This window comes from Diospyros lotus, chromosome 9 (genome assembly GCF_014633365.1).
Source record: "Diospyros lotus cultivar Yz01 chromosome 9, ASM1463336v1, whole genome shotgun sequence".
In the NCBI taxonomy this organism is placed as follows: Eukaryota; Viridiplantae; Streptophyta; class Magnoliopsida; order Ericales; family Ebenaceae; genus Diospyros; species Diospyros lotus.
The window spans coordinates 16327790-16346603 of NC_068346.1; the positions used below are offsets into that span (position 1 = coordinate 16327790).

Sequence of the window (18814 nt, forward strand, 5' to 3'; positions counted from 1 at the left end):
AAGACTTATATTGCCTTTCAGGGCAGCGGCAGGTTGGTATGGGACTTGGGTGCCGGGTGTCTTGTGTGGGCCCCAAGGATCGGTATGTGCTTTCCTTATGCTTTATTAATGTGTTGTAACGTCTCATGACTTGTGTGTACATGTGGGACTGTATTTGGAGAGTTCACTCCTACTATTTAATTTATAGCATTCATTTTCTTATAAACTTGTTAAATCTTGCGACTCATCTTGTTTTACATTATTCCAGGTGAGGGTAAAGCAAAAATTGAAGTCGAGGATCGCACCACCTAACAGCCAGCCGTGTTGGTAGGGTGTACAGTTAGCTTGCCCCTGTAGTCTCTGGTGTTTGGCAGGATTTTTTTCCTTTATTTTTTACTGTGCCGGGTCGTTTCTTGTATCTTCCATTGTTGGCACAGGTGTGTGTATATGTTTTTTCTGCTATGTGCCCGCTACTTCAGCGAAGTACTCATGTGTGTGCATAGATATAGTTTTGCTTCCACTGTTGTATTTCGTATGTATGCATGCCAGGGTAATTTTCGCGTTTGGTGTTCCATTCTTGTTCTTATCGTAAGCGCTCCCGTTCAGGTAGTTCGGGTGTTTGAGATATCTGGGCGGGAGTGCTTACAAAAGTACCAGCGACGGTGGCCAGTGGCAAATAGCAGTACGTTTTTCACTTATGGTCAAAAATTAAAAAAAAAAAACTATTAAATTTGGCTCATTTTTGTATATATTAACCCCCTTAACTTGGAGTTTCTAATAGTAGGCTTTAATCGTGTGAATCTTCGACTAGCAGTGGTCGCTAACGATGGAGAAGATGCAGGGCGTAGGAGAAGAAGAAAAAAGAAAAAAAGAAAAAGAAAAAAAAAAGAGAAGACGAGAAAAAAAAAAGAAAAATTTATTATTAAAATTTGAAAATTCAATTATATATTTATTTAAAATTTAAAAAATTGTAGTATATCTATATTATAATTAAAAAAAATAGGATAACATATAATATATTATTAAGTGTATAATTTAATATAAAATATTGTTAAGATGTATGTTAGTAATTTATTAATCAAATTTATTGTTTTATTTTAATAGTAAAATTTCATTAAAAATAGTTAATTTTATTATTTGATAATTAAACTTATTAAATAGAATATCATAAAATAAGTTTTTTCAAAATTTTAAAAGTAAATGCATTTTTTAGTTTTTTTATTTTAAAAATAATTTTTTAAATAACAAAAAATATGTATTTTCAAAAATCTCAAAACACATACTCAAAATATAAAACTGAAAATAAATTTAAAATTCAAATACAAAAAAAACACCACTCTATATTTTAACATAGGATCACATGTACATATATGCACACATAAGGTTAAACAAAAAATTGGTTTTCTCTTTATAAAATATTATTTTTAAGACAAAAATAGGTAAAATTATTCTTAACACAATGTTTTACATGAAATATGTTATTTTGTCAATAAAATTATTTTTTTCAAATGATATATAAAAATATGAAGTGTCTTTAGATATGGCCTTCACTCTTATCTCCGTATCTTATAATTTAAAAATAAAAGTATAGTTTAAAATAAGTAATTACATTTTAATTTTAATATTAAATTAATTATTACACTTTAATATATTGACTACTATACTTTAAAAAGACGTAAAATGCAATTATGTAGAGTTTTTTAATATGAATTTAAAGTTTAATCCAGAGATGGCATGAGTTATTTTATTTAAAAAAATAAAGTAAATATTACTAATAAAATTAAAAATATTATTAAATAGCATTAAGAAAACATTGCTTGAATATAAAATATAGTATCTTATTTGATAATTTTTAAAATATAGTAATTAAATTGATCTTAAAATTAAAATATAATTAATTTATTTAATTTTTACATGTAATAATCAATTTAACTAGAAACGTGATTACTTTGACTGTTCATCCTTAAAATTATAATAATTATTACTTGACAAATATGAATATTTATTTTGTCTTTGATGGCACGTGGAAGCTTGTATGAATAGACAAACAAGCTTGTATGAATAGACAAATTAACCACCAAAAACAATCTCTATTTCCCGATCAAGGACAAAATTCACTCTTATCAACACTGAATCTGCAAGGGCATAACTGGAAATCGAGAGATGACGGTCATCTTCTTCCCATTACGCGCGCAGCGAACAATGGAAGTGCGTCAAACCGGAGGGACACGACGCCGTTCCAACGCCAGTAGCCTAACCGCATCGCTCGTATGTCGGCCTCTCCGCATCCACTCTCTTCTCCGTCCAGAAACCCTACCAATACCCTAAAGCCTCCAGACCTTCGGTCGTTTTCGAAGATCCAGATTCGATGCGATCTCAGGGGATTCGAGGGCTCGCAGAAGTGGACGATTGACTGTGTCTCCGGAAGCGATCCGATTCACATTATCCTGAAGCCGCCTCCTTCATCGTCGATTCCAATGGCTTCCGCTGCGGCTTTGGATTCAAGTTTGAAGAGCGCCAAGAGAGTGTGCCTCTTCTACTGTGCCGAGATGAAGGATCTCGCCGAGCGCGTTGCCGCTCAATCCGATGCTATTGAGCTCCGTAACATCACCTGGAGGTAGCTCCGTTGTCGCTAAATTGTGAATTTTATCCATTTTAAATTGGCTTGTCTGCGAATGCAATGGCAATTGGTTGTAGAGCTCGAAGACCTGGAAACTTTGGGCTGCGTTTGGTGCGGGTCCGAATTATGTTTTCTATTTGCATTGCCAGGAAAAAAAAAAAAAAATCAAGGTTCATAATTTGTGTTTGCGGCCAAACCACCCGTTGGGTTCAGGTCTTATTCATTCTTTCTTTTTTGGATGAGCTGAGCAATTTGGGATCTCAATCATTGCCAAATGGGCCTTTTCCTACAAAAATGGAATTGATTGAAGTTTCTGTTATTCCTGTTTTGAGACCAACACAAATGAAAGCCAAGCTTGAAAAGAAATTTTGAGAGTGCAAACAGACAACTTTATTTGCTTTGTGAAAAATTGGAGTTTTATTGTCTCTTCCGAAACATAGATGTCCTGGAATCAAATATTGAGAAGTAAGCTATTATGTTTGGTTCCCACATGTCTCATATATTAGCTTATTTCAATTTAACCGGTCATGAATTACTTCATTTGAAAACAAAATGATTTCATTTTCATGCCAAACAGGCTGTACAATTTCCTTCGATGCTGTTTCACCTAGTTATTGTGTCTGAATAAACTTTATGCTATGTATTGAATTAGGACATTTGAGGATGGATTCCCAAACTTGTTCATATCAAATGCTCATGGAATTCGGGGACAGCACGTAGCATTTCTTGCCTCATTTAGTTCTCCAGGAGTGATTTTTGAGCAACTCTCTGTTATCTATGCATTACCCAAGCTATTTGTCTCCTCTTTCACTCTTGTCCTTCCATTTTTCCCAACGGGCACTTCTGAGCGGATGGAGGATGAAGGAGATGTTGCAACAGCTTTAACTCTTGCTAGGATACTGTCAAATATTCCAATTTCAAGGGGAGGGCCTACTAGTCTAGTTATTTTCGATATCCATGCTTTGCAGGTTTGACTTATATGTTGGCATTGATAATTTGGCATTATTCTCGTAGTGCCGTAATTGATATGTTTTTGAGTTTTTATAATTCTCTTTAGCTGGAGTGGTATTTCCAATAAATTGAACACTTTTGTGCTAATTGTTTTGTTGCATTTCAGGAGAGATTCTACTTTGGTGATAATGTTTTACCTTGCTTTGATAGTGGGATACCTTTGCTTAAGAATAGGCTTCAACGGCTCCCTGATTCAGACAGTGTAATTCCCCCCCTTGCTCTCTTTAACATTTTGGTTCTGAGTTCACCTTCTCAAGTGAAGCACATCTAACTTGCATGGGTTCTTGCTCATAAAACCAATGTTCTCATGAAGGGCACCCATGACATAAAATAATCAAATATACAAATGTATAAGAAGTAAACATGATAAATAGTAAGGACTTTTAACATTTCAACTTCTAGAATTCTGTTGGAAATCTAAACCAGATAATTTGCAATGAACCCAGAGTTTTTAGCTGAAATTCAGTAGTGTGATCAGATGGACATTGTGGACTTGAGCTTAGATGACGGGTTTGATTATCCTTTTTTTCAATATCTGACATCTTGTCTGTCCCATCTTTTTCTAGATATCCATTGCTTTTCCTGATGATGGTGCATGGAAACGGTTCCACAACCAGCTGCAGCATTTCCCTATGGTATTGTTCCTGACCTTAAATGTTTCTTTACTCCCACCATCACCCCATTGGATACATATCAAATCAACCAAACATCTCTAGGATGAATTTCGTCACCCAATTGTTTGTTGTTTTTCTGCTAATAAAGCTGCATGCCGCTGTGCATAGGAGATTGCATCTACTCTGTTCAAAGTTATTGAGTGAACCTTTTGATTGTCATGTATATATAGAAGGTTGATTAGGTGCAAGTATTTGTATTTTTACATGGAGTTCTAAACCTCTGATTGTTGAGTTGGAGTTGCTACTTAACAGGGTCCTGATGAAGCAAGAACTCAAAGATAGGAAGTCTTTCTCATGCCACTGTGATTGATGCAAGACAGGAGTTTGATGCCTTACATTTCACCTGCCCTTTTTAGCCTGGCCCTTAGCTTCAATGATCTTCTCAAGTACACCTATTTAGACCTTATAGTCACCTTCCACTTTCTATTTGGTGAACCTGTTCTATAACAACTGCAAGACTTCACTTTTTCTGTAACACTGCATAATGATTGAGAGGTAATTAATTTACTATTTTTTGGAAAATTATTTGAAAGTTAATGTGGTGCATTCTAGGATATTTCACAAGATGTTTGATGTATGATACAACAACAGACATAAAAAACATAAAAAGAATTTTCTTTTTCTTTTTCTTTCTTTCTATTGGTGGGGGGGGGGGGGGGGGGTGTAAATTATGCTCTGCACACTTTTATTTTTACCTGAATCCCAAGTGACCCCCTAATTTAGTCAGACTTACAGTCAACCCTTGGTAGTTGCATTTTTGCATCATATTAGCTTGGATGTGAAATTCTATTAAATACTCTACAACTACTGCAACAACAACAGGCTAACCTTTGTCCTACTAGGTGGGGTCAGCTATGTGAATTCTATATCTTTGACCTCTCATTTGTCTAGAATTTATGATGTTTTGCTTCGACAAGTTTTACGCTATTATTGGTTACCTAAGGAAACCCTTCTTCTTTATTGGGGATTGAATAGGAAGTACACCTTCACTAGAAATATTCTATTAAATACTCCAATGAAAAAATATCACATGCAACATGCATGGTAGTAAAAGGCATGGCTTCTCTAGAGATTAGATGCACCTCTTGGCCAATGTTGTGCAGGGGTTGACTTTAGGATTGACTAAATTAGGAGCAAAGTGGGATTGAGTGAGAATATAAGGGTACAAAGTATATTTAACCACCCCTTTTTGTCCTCCCAAAAGAATGGGTTCTTCTATCTTCAAATGCTATATTTGTTTTGTAACTTCGGTGCCTCTCTTATTTTCCTCCATCTGGACTGGATTCCAGATCCTTCTGCACCTGATCGTATTGTAGGTTATTGAGACAGCTGTGTTCCTGTCTATTTCAAGTGATGTGTTATTCTGTGAGTTATGCTGGAGGCATGAGGTTATACACCATCTATAGAACCTATTATGTGATCTCACCAGCAGAAATACTTGGTCTCTCCTTCACCTTTGTTCCACAGCATCATCCTTTATGCTATATGTGTGTAATCCATTTCATGATCTTCAGATTGTTTGTGCCAAAGTTCGGGATGGTGATCAAAGGATTGTACGTCTCAAAGAAGGAGACCCAAGAGGCCGTCATGTTGTGATAGTTGATGATCTGGTGCAATCAGGTAGCACTCTCATTGAGTGCCAGGTATGAAAGTCAGACTTCTTGTTTTGTTGTTTTTTGAATCTTTGATTGTAGAAAATGAACTCCAAAGACTTTCTTTTCTATGCTTTTTACAGTGATACTTACCTTCCCCTATTTTCTAGAAAGTGTTGGCAAAACATGGAGCAGCAAAAATTAGTGCCTATGTGACACATGGGATTTTTCCCAATAGGTCATGGGAACGCTTTGAACATGATAATGGAGGTATGCAATATCATCTTCCTATACTCCATTTTGTTCATAGTGTTCCATAATTTTTCTTTTTTCTTTTTTTGTGGGGTGGGGGTTGTCACTGAGATAATTAAACGTCCACTTCAGAATCAAGTTGTAAGATTTGAAATCTAACAGTCTCTTCTAAAATTGCTTTAAATTGACATAATATAACTTTTTTCTTGTTGAATATCTGAAGAATGTCTGCGAGTTAATTATCATGTCTCCAATTCCATTGTGTTAACTGCCTTGGTTTCTGGTGTTAATTGTTGAGCAAGGAAGACTTCTCATCATTATTCGAGCAACAGATGTCCTATTTTCTTCCTACAAAAGAATGTTTATACTTAAAAAGATAAACCCTAATTCTAATAGCATAATAACTCCAAATACCCAATTGTTAATAATTAGCAGAAAAAAAGAAGTATCTCCAAAAAATTACTCCTTTCATATTGGATTTCATCAATAGAAAACAACTCATTTAATAAATGATTGATTGTGTAAAAAATCTGTCTTTTCAAAATTCAATGGCTAGAATTACTACTGATAATAATGATCCACCTAACCCAATACGGTCACAGTTTCTTGCATCAATAACCACTCGATTGGATAGGAAGTATAGAAAACAAGAACCTTTTCACACTCTTTCATGTCTTGGAGCTCTTAACAATATTTATGGTGTGAGAACAAAAATGTTTGTGATGCTTAATGGGATTCTTGAATATAATATGGTAGTGTATTTTTTGTGATATTTTGTCAAACTTGTTCCTTCAATTTCAGATCTATTTGTCATGAAGAGATTTATTGATCCTGATCCTATTTCACCTTAATTGTTACTTAAATATGTAAGAGTTCTGTCTTAGGCCAGATGGGGATAGCATATCTCTATGGAACTTTGAAAATACAAATCTTTGAGAGATAAGAGGTAGGAATTTATTATGTCAGGAGTCCATTAATAAAAAGGTGTTTGTAGAAGCTTGAACCCTGTTCCTACAGTGATGAATATGAGCATAATTGAAATTCTAATAGAGATACATTTGTGTATTAGATAGACCATTCTGTAGGCATTAGAATATTGAGAGGAGACCTTTCCCTAGTACAAGAGGACCAAGAAGTACACGCCTCTAGTATACTAGTAAATGATGAGTAACCCAAGTGTGGATACCTTGGATACCTTGAAGAACTCTCAAAGAGCCAGCATATTCATGTACAATACATTGTCATATCCCATGACTATTCTTTGCCTTTTTCTTTGTCTCTCATTGCCCTTTAGGTGTTGGGAACCACATGCCTTTTCTTTGCTATTGTGGGAATCTGTTCCACGGCCTTCACATTGCTCGACCCTGGCCCCACATGTGGAATAATTTTTCCTTCCATGTTGTTGTGATATCTTAATTTGCCACACAACATCCTCCAACCATCAAGGCCTCTCTCTTGGGCAACCACATGGTTCCAACATGCTAGGTTGGCTCATGGCCATCAATACCCCTTTCTTGAGCAGTTGGTTGAAGGGGATCTGCATGGTTTGGCTGGGGTAGCACATGAGGGACTGTACCTTGCAACATAGAACCAAAAGAGTATAGGGTCACCTCACCCAAGATTGGCTTGGTGCACTCCTGCCTCAGCCTCAGGCATTTGTCTACCTATTTCTCTGCAACATCTTATTGTTGTCTAACCAACCGGAGAAAGACTGCTTCATTGGTTGGAAGCTAACTCTTCATCTGTATTGTTGGCCTAAGAGTCATCACCCGTTGTCTGGAGTCACTTTCACCTCACAATAAGGTGAGCTTATCTAAGCCTATGAAGGGGCCTCGCTGCCTCTTTGCAATGGCTTAGAACCCTAGCCTCGTAACCTCCAGAAACTTAAGGGCTGTATAATTGTGGAAAACAACCCCAGTTTTTTGGAAAATTACTCCGCATAAAATAAAAAATTAGAAAATTTCTTCAAATACAAAAATTTTCTAAATTGAGAATGGAGATTTGGGAACCACGGTTCTTGAAAATTGAACTGAACCTAGAGAACTCCTAAAATGAGTTTTCCAAATTTTCCTTATTAATTTATTTCCTCACATTTTAGAACTTTATTTCCATAATAACTTTTTTCTCGGAGGATTTTAATTTTCTTGATTTGTCCTGCACCTGACTTGCATGCTGGAAATTCTTGATGAGTTTATTTAGTTGAATAAGCTTTTTTACACATGGATAAGAGTACATGTTTCATCACCTTTTCCTTTGTTTTCGCCTGTTCTTCTAACAGGGTCCCCCGAGAAGGGATTTACGTACTTCTGGATCACGGACTCGTGTCCTCGAACAGTTCGGGCTGTAAAGGGCAGACCGCCATTTGAAGTTCTTAGCCTTGCAGCTCCGATAGCAGCTACCCTTCAAATTTAGGTAGCATTTTTTCTTGCAAGGGATTGACGGCACTTTAGTGACTGGAAGATCATGGGTTTATTCCTTCAGAGCGTTGGAGTTTCAAGAGACGCATTAGGAATGGATTGGCGTTCATCTTGCTGCTTTAGGTAATAAAATCATGTCGGCTTATCTGAAAGATTTTGGCCATGTTAAGCTTGGAATCATTCTGAAGGATTCATTTGGATGCCAAATTGTCAATATTCTGGCATCTTCAAACTTGGATACTGAGTCTTTCTTCCTAGTTCCTACTGAACATGACCTCTTCTATTCACAATTTTGTTGTTTGTTTGTTTGTATTTTTTTTTTTTTTTTGTACATTTATTCTATTTGATCTCTTCCAAGTACGGAACCAATGAGTCAATGACCGTTAGATTTTTGCCACGGCTAAGGTGGGCTATTTTATTACAATAAACATGATTGTGTTCAAGAAGTATGGTTGAATGCGGGTCACCTACCCGTTACCCACCTGCATATAATTTTTTACATAGTTTTTATTTTATTTTCTATGTAAATTTAAAAGATATTTTCTTAATGTTTAAGTCTCTACTCTTTATTGTAATATATGAACATAAATACTTTTTCAATTATGTTTTAATTTTCAATATTATATTTGAATCTTTAAAATTATCTCTAGTTGTGTTTTTCTTTTCATTATTTTTTTTTAATTCTAGTAGTAATATAAGACGTGGACTGTGGGCGTTTACATGTTGACAAAATACATAGATCAAATACAAATTAATTTTTAAGAATAAAATATTTTTTAAATGTGTAAATTAATTAGGGAACGAGTGTTTGATAAGTATTTGTTATTCAATGGTTATAGGGATAAAAAAATAAAATATAAAATATATTACCTCAAAAATAAAAAATGAGATAATTGATCTAAATTCTGTCTATAGTAAAAACATAATTGGTCACAGTTTGTTGGGTCAAGAAAAACGAAAATTAAAAGAAAAATACTATTAGGTTGCGTTCTCTTTGCTGTTTTCAAGTCATTTTTAGTTTTTAATTTTCTAAAATAATGAAAACGCGTTCTCTTTACTGTTTTTAAAAATACATTTTTGAAAACAAAAAACATATTTATAAAAAAAACTCAAAACAACAAAAAGTTGTTTTTGAGTGTTTTCATCTAAAACAAACTCAAAATTTAAAATATATTTATTTATTTATTTATTTATATTTTATTATTATAATAAAAAAATATTACAAAATTCATTAACTTTAAAATATAGAATTTTTTTAATAACTTATAAACATTAAATATTTTTAATTTACTAAATAATCAAATTTATTGAATAAAATATCGTAAAAAAATTATTTTTAAAATTTCAAAGAGAACGCGTTTTCTAATTTTCTGTTTTGAGAAATAGTTTTTCAAAATGACAAAGAGAACGCGTTTTTAATTTTCTAAAAATAGATTACTAAAACAGAAAACTGAAAATGAATTCAAAACTCAAAATTAAAAATTGAAAAGCAAAGAGAACGCACCCTTAAGTATTTTAGGAACGACATAATGTAGTTAAAATATTTAAAATATCCCACATTTAATGTGATGAAGTGAGGCGGTAAGACGACGTAAAATGTTAAAACGTATAATTAAAATACTTATTACTCAAGGTGATGAGATAACACGAGACGTAATGAGATAAGGCGATGAGACACAAGAGATATTTTAATCATTTATAATGTATCATATATCCATCTATGAGTCGATGGTCCAAATTGAAATGAAATAACCGGGAAGGAATTCCAAATTATACTGGAAACTTATTTATAAATATAAAAAGCCCCCCATATCGAGGACACAGGGACGGTTGAGTTGAATGTGAAAATGGCGGGATCTCTGGTCGTAGCGTCGACGTCGAGCGCCATTGGAGTGGAGTGGGAGGTGGAGTACTCTCGCTTCTTCAACTATCCTTCTCTCACTTCCTCCTGTCCTTCTTCTCTCGATCCTCTCACAGACCAATGGCGACACCGATTCCGCGGCACCTGGATCTCCTCCTCCTCTTCCATCGCCTCTCTCAAACTCACCCCCGATCCCTCCATCTCCGATTACGTCCTCACCGTCACTTTCCTCCAAAAAATCCACGTGAGTCTAGCAATACTCCAAATGAATATCTACCGATTGAATTCGGCCTTACTTTGTAATTTGACGATGCAAAAACTTGTGAATTCGGTGTTTGTATGATTTTATGGTTCTTCTGGATTTGATCAAGCCAAATGTTGACGAATTATTATTATTATTATTATTTTTGTAATAAAACCTGAACGAATTACTTGAATTCACTCATCAATTGGATACAATCTTAGTAATTTGACTATGCAAAAACTTGTGAATCGAGGTTTTCGTATCATTTTATAGTTAATCTGGATTCGATCAAGCCAAATCTCGACCATATATATATATATATATATATATTGTAATGGATCCTGCTTGAATTACTTGAATTCGGTCGTCAGTTGTTTATATATGTTGTTTCTGGTACAATCTGGATTAGGTCAAGCGAACTTTTGGCGAAGATTTTGCTTTGCGATTGAACCTGCATGAATTCCTTCTGGAGAACTTAAAAAGTCTTATTCTATGGTGTTTTGGTTATCCTTGAACTTCTATTCTATGTGTTTGAATTAACTTGTGCTTCTATTCCAGTTGCTTGCAATTGGTCTTATGGTTTTAGCATTTACATAATATCTAATTTTTCAATGTGATGAGGTGTCTTTCAATCCAGTAGTATATCTGTTTCTCTCCCCCCCCCCCCCCCCCCCCCCCCCTTTTTTTTTTTTTACTGAGTCTGTGAAGAAAAGAATATTTGTGAAATTCTGAGCATTTTTAGGGCTGTAAATTTTTTAATATTACAGGAGGAGCACTATATTTCCAAGCTGAATTTCACCTGGCCTCATGTGGCATGTGTATCTGGATTTCCTACCAGGGGCAGCAGAGTTGTTTTTGTGGGCTACAGAGATTGCACAGGCCAGGCATGCTGCAGAATACTCTTCAATATCTAAATTGATATAGCTTTTTGCTCGATCCTTTTTTCCATCTTTCTGATGTTGCGGATGGAGAAAATATCCAAGGAAAGTAAGAGGAAAAGGTCTCATGGCCCATTTACTGAAGCGTATTGGAGATACATGAGAAGATCTTTAGGTTTACATTTCAACAGTGATAAAATCCAAACTAAACTAATTACTCCAAATTTCAGTTGTGATAAAATCAGACTAAATAAATAAAATTCTAGAAGTTTTTTCTTGTGATCGTTGAAGACCTGGAAACCTTGTCTTAATGCTTTAGTCTCCAGGTTGGAGGATGGAGCTCCCCTGCAATCTGCACACTGTTTACTAATTTGTTTCCCTTCATTGTTCTGCTCCTATGATCATAACTATAATTAGCTAATAAAAATGGAAACAAAACAAGATAGATCCTAATCTAAATCTAAATCTACTCATTACAGTCAAAATATCCCTATGTTTATCCCTATCATACTACTAGGAGAACAATAATTTCTCACAAGAAATGTACATTTTTTCTTGGCCTCCAAATCATCTCTAGAACGCATCCAACTTTTATGTTCCATAATTTGCGTGGCACCTAGCAAGCTCCGTGGCTTTTGTGGTGACTTCCCATCATTAAAGTCTGGAATGGCAAGTACCTATGTTTGTCCTAGCTTCAATATAACAACCTCCCCTGAGCAGCCTAGCTCTGATATAGAGATTTCCCATGATCCTACCTCTGAATGGTAATTTTTCACAATCAACCAAGACAATACGAAAACTTCAAAAGATTAACTTAGCTCTTATATGGCTATTTCCCATAATCAACCTAGCTCTGATATAGAGATTCCCCATGACCACCTACCTCTGAATGGTAATTTTTCACAATCAATCAAGACCCGATATGATAACTTCAAAAGATTAACTTAGCTCTTATATGGCTACTTCCCATAATCAACCTAGCTCTGATACGACTGTTGAGATTTGGTAGGCAAATTACTGTACCACTTAGCATATACACACAACTGACACAAGTAATACTTAGGGGACATGGAGGAAAAATATCCGTTCTAATTTGTTTCATTGCAGTTGATAATGGTTCATTATAAGGCCTTACCTCGCCATACCATTTGACCACACTTTAGTTGACCATACAAAACTTGGTTGGAGTACGCAAGGAAGTTATAGTCTCTGACAACATGCACTAAACTATGCATATACCTAAGACATTAATACATTTATTATATGCATAAATACACAAAGACACAAATATGTACATGCATGTAAATTCTAATTCATAAATATATGCATTCATGTATAATATGTATGTGTTTAGAATTATCTAGAACGTCATTTATCAGGTTTAACTCCAATAATTGTGGGGATATCAAACATAGACAAATATCTGAAAGTTATTTCAGAATTTACCAGACTGTAATTTACACAATAAAGAAAACAACAACAACAATCACATGCTTTAATTGCACAATCCTTACATGATAAAGAATATTACTTCTTTTCATCAGTGAAGGATCTTTATATGCTGCTTATCTTTTGGGTGTCAAACTGTGACATGAGGGAATAGTTGAAGATCTGATCAAGAAAATGATGTGCTTTACACACTGATCTGTGGCATGTAACTAGCAGAGAACCTTCCGTCATAACTACTGTCCCTTTTTCGCCATCATTTGTTTGAAGTTATCCTATTGGCAATCTAATTTTGACATCATTTGGGAAATGATAATTTGATGTTTGTACCTCCATTTGTTGCAGCAAACCTGAACCAACTAAAATCCTTTCCCCTTGATTTCAGATCCAGAAGTTTGCATTACGGTTTTCAACAATCCATGAAATAGAAACATTCATGAATCCTCTGAAGGTGAAGTATTGCAACAAATAATTATTATATTGTTGACCTTTTTTTAACAAATGGTGATTCTTGGTGTTGATGTTTTCTTCCTTTTTCCCAGGAGATCATGGGTATGGCTAGTGGCACAGGGCTTCTTTCTGACAACTATGTATCTGAAATTTCGTCTCAATCTGAGTATGTTCCATCTGATGAACCCCAACACAGGTAGTGAATAAGATTAATTATTACGCTGCTCTTTTTCCTTTGGAGCTACATACTACTTAAAAGAATTTTGAACATAATGAACAATGGTTTTATCCAAATGAAGCTTGATTGAGATCTCTGACATTTGCAGAGCTACAGAAGACTGGAATCGTGTGGCTACCATAGACACATCAGCCTACAAGGTCCAATCAGATTTGAATTATGAAGTTGCTCAAAACTCAAATTCCCAGGAGATTCTACTGAATTGTGACCCTGAAAGCATTTTTACGGCATTGCCACCCAGTTTCACATCATTGTTGATGAGCTGTCACCCTGAGAAAGGTATATTGAGAACCTTCACTTATTACGCGTTAAGGCTTCTCTATTTATGGTTCATCTTAATAACCATTTCCTTGATCTAAACTGCAAAGCAGCAGCACAGCCAATTGTATCTAGGGAAGCCGATCAGCCTGATCTTAAATCCCAAATCATGGTATTGCATCAGATTCAGTGGTTTTATGTCACTAACGAATATGCTTTAGTACCAGAATTGAAAGTGTGATATTACTGCTTCTTTTCTTCTTATTCTCCCTTTTTCTTTTCTTTCTTTTCACTATTTCTTTCTTTTTTTTTTTTTTGGGTTTGTGTTGCAGAGGTATTTGGGAGATCCTTCCTTCCAAGGTATGCGTTCTTCTGAATGCTCTTAACCCATTTGCAGTTTTTGTGAAGCTTATCCATTGTATGCCAAATAGAAGAGCAGGCATGCACTTGCAAACTGGATAATGCACCGAAAATTCCTGAGTTGCTAATACTTGAATTCTGCTCTAAAAATTGTTGGCTTCAGAAAGTATCTCACTCATAATGTTGTCTGGATCTGCTTTATGTTACCGCCAGATATATTGGGCAAAGTAGAGAAAGTTCTCAGTGAAATGGACGAAGATACGAGGCTGTAACCCTTCTCTTGCTTTTCCTCGTAAACTTGCTGGATGCCAAATCATTGTAAATTTTCTTTTCCATCAAATCCATGTAAATCCATTTTGCATTGTAAAATGTTGCTTGCTTCAAGTCCTTAGATATCCCCCATGCGTTCATTCCCGTTATGCTCTATTCTGATAGCAGTATCAAACCTGTGTAGATAATAAGTATTGCTGGACAGAGAGTCCCAAGGCAAACTTCAAGTATTTGCTATAATTTGACCTGGAAAACCAAGTTGTGACTGAACTTGAAGTAACTTTTGCCTGCACCCCTTGTTTTGCTTGAATCTGAAGAAATGCTGCCTGAGTCAACAGAGAAATAATTTTGTGGATCCCTGGCACACGTCAACGACAAGTTATGATGTCCCAAATCAGTTACTCTCACCTAATCATATTAATAATTATAAGGCAAGTTGACCAAAAAACAATAACACAAATGCATTTACAAATTTAACTTTACCATTAACATGTGACCCTAATTCAATGGTTTTGGTCATTAGGATTTTTTTGTTGACTTGATACTTTTGAGCCACAATAATTTCTAGGATGATGGCATTGTCACCTAGGTCCGCTGCATGCTTAAGTAACAATGGAACAGTTCCTTTAATGTGATACTCGGGCATGAGATTTAACAATATCAACTTTTAAATATATATACATATATATATATATAAAAGGAGGCAGAAAAAAAAAAACTTTATAATAATAGATAGAATTGAAGAGAAAATTGACAATATAATTTGTTTATATTTAAATATTAAAAATATTTAATATATATAATTAATATGATTAAAGTTTGATATGTTATTATTGTCTAAAATATATCACAATATTGCTAACATAAGTAATGAAATTGAAAATTTTACACTAGTATAATTGATGCTTTGAAAATTTGCACCAAATAATTCATATGATTTGGATTGAGGTGAGGTGCTGGCTTTATGTTCTGGCTTTGATAACAGTGAATATTTTGAAACAATTGGACTTGTTGCTTGCAAAACAACTTGTTAGGATTGCCTGAGAGCTTGCTCGGGAAGATTTTCTAATGCTTTAGCCAATGATAAACTTACTGGCGAAGGCACTTGAAGGTTTGAATGCACTTGTAAAACCTAACAAAGAACTAAGCTAGTTATCAAAACAAAGGTGTTGGTTAATGAGCCATTAGGCTGGTAAATGAGTCGAGCTGTTCATGAATGCTTTGGTGTTTAACTTGACAAAAACTCATTCAATTTCATTTGTTAATATATATTAGTTGAGTTTAAATTCAGTAAAAGTTAGTTTGTTGAAACTTGCGAACATTTTCGATTAGAAACTTATGAATACTAATAGACTTGATTAGAGGATCATAAATATGCTCTATTAGAAGTTCATAAATAGCTCGCGAATAAACTCGTTTATAAATACATTAATACATTTATTTATAAATATATTATTTAACATAAATGTATCAAACTTTAAATTATTATAATAATATAGTTAAATTAAATATGTTTAAAATTATTATATATATTAATTTAATCATTTAACATAATATAATATATGTATATATAACAAAGCAAAATAACAAATTAGGTTTAGCCAAAAACCATATATATAAATAGTTGTCTAAATTAAAAACCCTAAGAAGTGAATAAGATTGAGGGCTAAAGGGGAAGGAAGCCAAGAGAAAGAGGTAAGCACAGACAGCACCTGTCGTCGCTACTGCCACCATCACCATCACCGCAAACCTCCATCTAAGGCTAAATCACTGCCATCACACCTACCATTTTTCACTACTCTGTCATCACCTGTTGTGTTGTGTTCCCCTGCTGCCACTACACACACCCTTGTTGCATTGTTGTCACTTGTTATTGCCTTTTCATTGTTGTCGCCACACATCCTTTGTCTTTGCCTATCGTCGTTCGTTGTCGCCTCTCTAAAGCACCGTCCACTATTACAACTCGTTGTTCAACACCTTCCTCCCTCTCTACCACCACTTGTTGTCACCGCACACCCTCTCCTTCTCCGCCATCACCACTGCACAATCTCCATTTCAGTGGTTGTTTTCTTGAATACCATACCAATATTTGATTCCACTATTATCTAATTTTTTTTTACATAACTTCTTAAGATTTAAATTATGTTATTCTTGTTATGTGCTATCTTTTCTTTTGTAGTCGATTAATTTATTCTGCATTGGTTAATTTCAGTTTTGGTTATTTTTTTAATATGCATTTTTTTTTCTTTTTTTTTTTGCTAAATCAATATGCACTTTTTTGAGAATAAGGTTAGATATCCTACATAAAGCCATTCCTCAAAAGAAGTAATGGATTGATAAGTAAATTTTAGTGATTATATTTTTATTTGTCTTTTGGTTATGGGGTTGTGTTATTTAATTTTAGTAGTCTATATACTTAGATTTTTCTTTATGTTATTTCAAGATAACAAATTTTATCTGCTAGTTTCGATTTGGTGCCTTCTATTGGCATTCCATCTATTGAAGACTTATCTTCAATTCCAATTATGAATGTAATTGATAAAACAAGCAACGATTTTCAAGGAATTCTAGTTGAGAATATAGTGGATGTTGGAGATGATAAAGATGAAAATCCTTCTGAGAAAAAAAAAAAAAAAAACAAAAAGAAAGAAGACGTTTAAAGTTTTGGATAACTTGAAAGAAGTTACACTTTCTGATGGTTTTTTGAGGGTTGAATGCATGCATTGCAAGCATCATCTTGGTATGATAAAGTTTAATGCAACGTCACATCTGGTATTAGCATCATGTGCCTAAAGTATCAGGGATTAACGAATCAAATGTTGACTTGCTAGCCTAAAGAGTCGACTTTCTTGTGGCGGAAGTCAATTTTTGCCTCCTCGAAAGTCAACTTCTGCCTATTGAAAAGTCAACTTTCAATGCCACCCAACAATCGTAATTGAGAGCCACGTGGTGAGAAATTGGGAGAGGCTGGGGGCTTGGTGGTGGTTGATTTCGGGTAGTATAAATTTGTTGCCTAGAAAAATACCCAAAAGGGGGTGAATTTGGCTTTTCAAAGAAATTAATAATTTCAACTCTTTTGAAAACTCTTAAATTTGTGATCTTAATATGTAATTATTGCAGTAAGATTAATAACAATAACATCACACAATCACAAGGAACAAAAAAAATTTATAGAGATTCGACTCTAAAGAGCCTAATCCTCTCTCTCAAGACTTAGTTTGAGGTTCCACTAGAGAGAATCAACACTAACTTTTAATTGGAGCTAGAACTAACACTAATTTTTAATTGTAGCTAGAACCAACATACAATCCCTTGCCCAAACAAGAACCACTAGTACACTATTAGCAAATACAATCCCCTCACACAAAAAGTGAGTAAAAATAACAAACTTACAATCAGAGACAATTACAAACAAGTCACCAGCGATTGAGAATTCCACCAGTTAACATACTTCCAGCACTTCAAACCTTCTCACTCTTGCTTGAATGCTCTATCAAGTTTGTTCTACACTTTGAGCCTCCATACTTATCCTATATATTTACATCTTTCAAACACATTAGTCATTAAAGAAAAGATTAATATGAAGTTTGAAATTCAAAAAATGTTTAGGCTTTCTCAAATAATAAGAAAACATGTCACACCTTTAATTCAAAATAAATTTACTTTTTGCATGAGAAAGCAAGATTTGAAAATTTAAATATAAGCTTTTGAGACATAAATGATTAAAACAAGAAAACATATCTAAAATCAATTCTCTTTTAATTAAAAATAAATTTACTTTTTGCATGAGTAAGAGAAAACATGTCTAAAAATAATTCTCTTTTAATTCAAGATTTGAAAATTCAAATATAAACTTTTAAGACATAAATGATTAAAACAAGAAAACATGTTTAAAAGCAATTCTCTTTTAATTCAAAATAAATTTACTTTTTGTATGAGTAAAAGAAAATATGTCTCAAAATAATTCTCCTTTAATTCAAAATAAATTTACTTTATACATGAGTAAGAAATACATTTATCAAGATATAAAAAAAATTAAACATAAACTTTTGAGACATAAATGATCAAAACAAGGAAATATGTCTAAAGACAATCCACCTATAATTCAAAATAAATTTACATTTTGCATAAATAAAAAATACATTTATATCATAAAAATATTTTTGTTATCATCAAAATCATATTTACTTACCCTTGAGCTTAACAAAATTGAAGTAGTAGTGTATACTACTTCACGTTGTTGTCTTCTTTTGCTTATGTAAAT

General features: G+C 34.0%; 2 protein-coding genes across 5 annotated transcripts; both read left to right on the plus strand.

The window, feature by feature from the left end:
* The first annotated feature begins 2154 nt into the window (after positions 1-2154).
* On the plus strand, positions 2155-8942 carry LOC127810684 (ribose-phosphate pyrophosphokinase 4-like). 2 transcript variants are annotated; one of them, XM_052350277.1, is made up of 7 exons: positions 2160-2596; positions 3252-3567; positions 3717-3812; positions 4177-4245; positions 5799-5927; positions 6047-6146; positions 8407-8942. In XM_052350277.1, exons 1-7 carry the CDS (start codon positions 2250-2252, stop codon positions 8538-8540), a joined length of 1191 nt encoding a protein of 396 aa, XP_052206237.1. In that variant the 5' UTR covers positions 2160-2249; the 3' UTR covers positions 8541-8942. The 2 variants fall into 2 exon arrangements, with proteins under 2 accessions (XP_052206238.1, XP_052206237.1); XM_052350278.1 differs by lacking the exon at positions 6047-6146 and having other exon boundaries at positions 2155-2596.
* Positions 8943-10321: 1379 nt separating this feature from the next.
* LOC127810287 (protein POOR HOMOLOGOUS SYNAPSIS 1) lies at positions 10322-15038 on the plus strand. Of its 3 annotated transcripts, XM_052349674.1 has the most exons (9): positions 10322-10650; positions 11418-11534; positions 13360-13425; positions 13517-13620; positions 13751-13941; positions 14034-14092; positions 14253-14280; positions 14494-14598; positions 14735-15038. In XM_052349674.1, the coding sequence occupies exons 1-8, from the start codon at positions 10393-10395 to the stop codon at positions 14550-14552; spliced, it is 882 nt and encodes a 293-aa protein (XP_052205634.1). In that variant the 5' UTR covers positions 10322-10392; the 3' UTR covers positions 14553-14598; positions 14735-15038. The 3 variants fall into 3 exon arrangements, with proteins under 3 accessions (XP_052205634.1, XP_052205633.1, XP_052205635.1); XM_052349673.1 differs by lacking the exon at positions 14735-15038 and having other exon boundaries at positions 14494-14720; XM_052349675.1 differs by lacking the exon at positions 14735-15038 and having other exon boundaries at positions 14037-14092; positions 14494-14720.
* The last annotated feature ends 3776 nt before the right edge of the window (positions 15039-18814 follow it).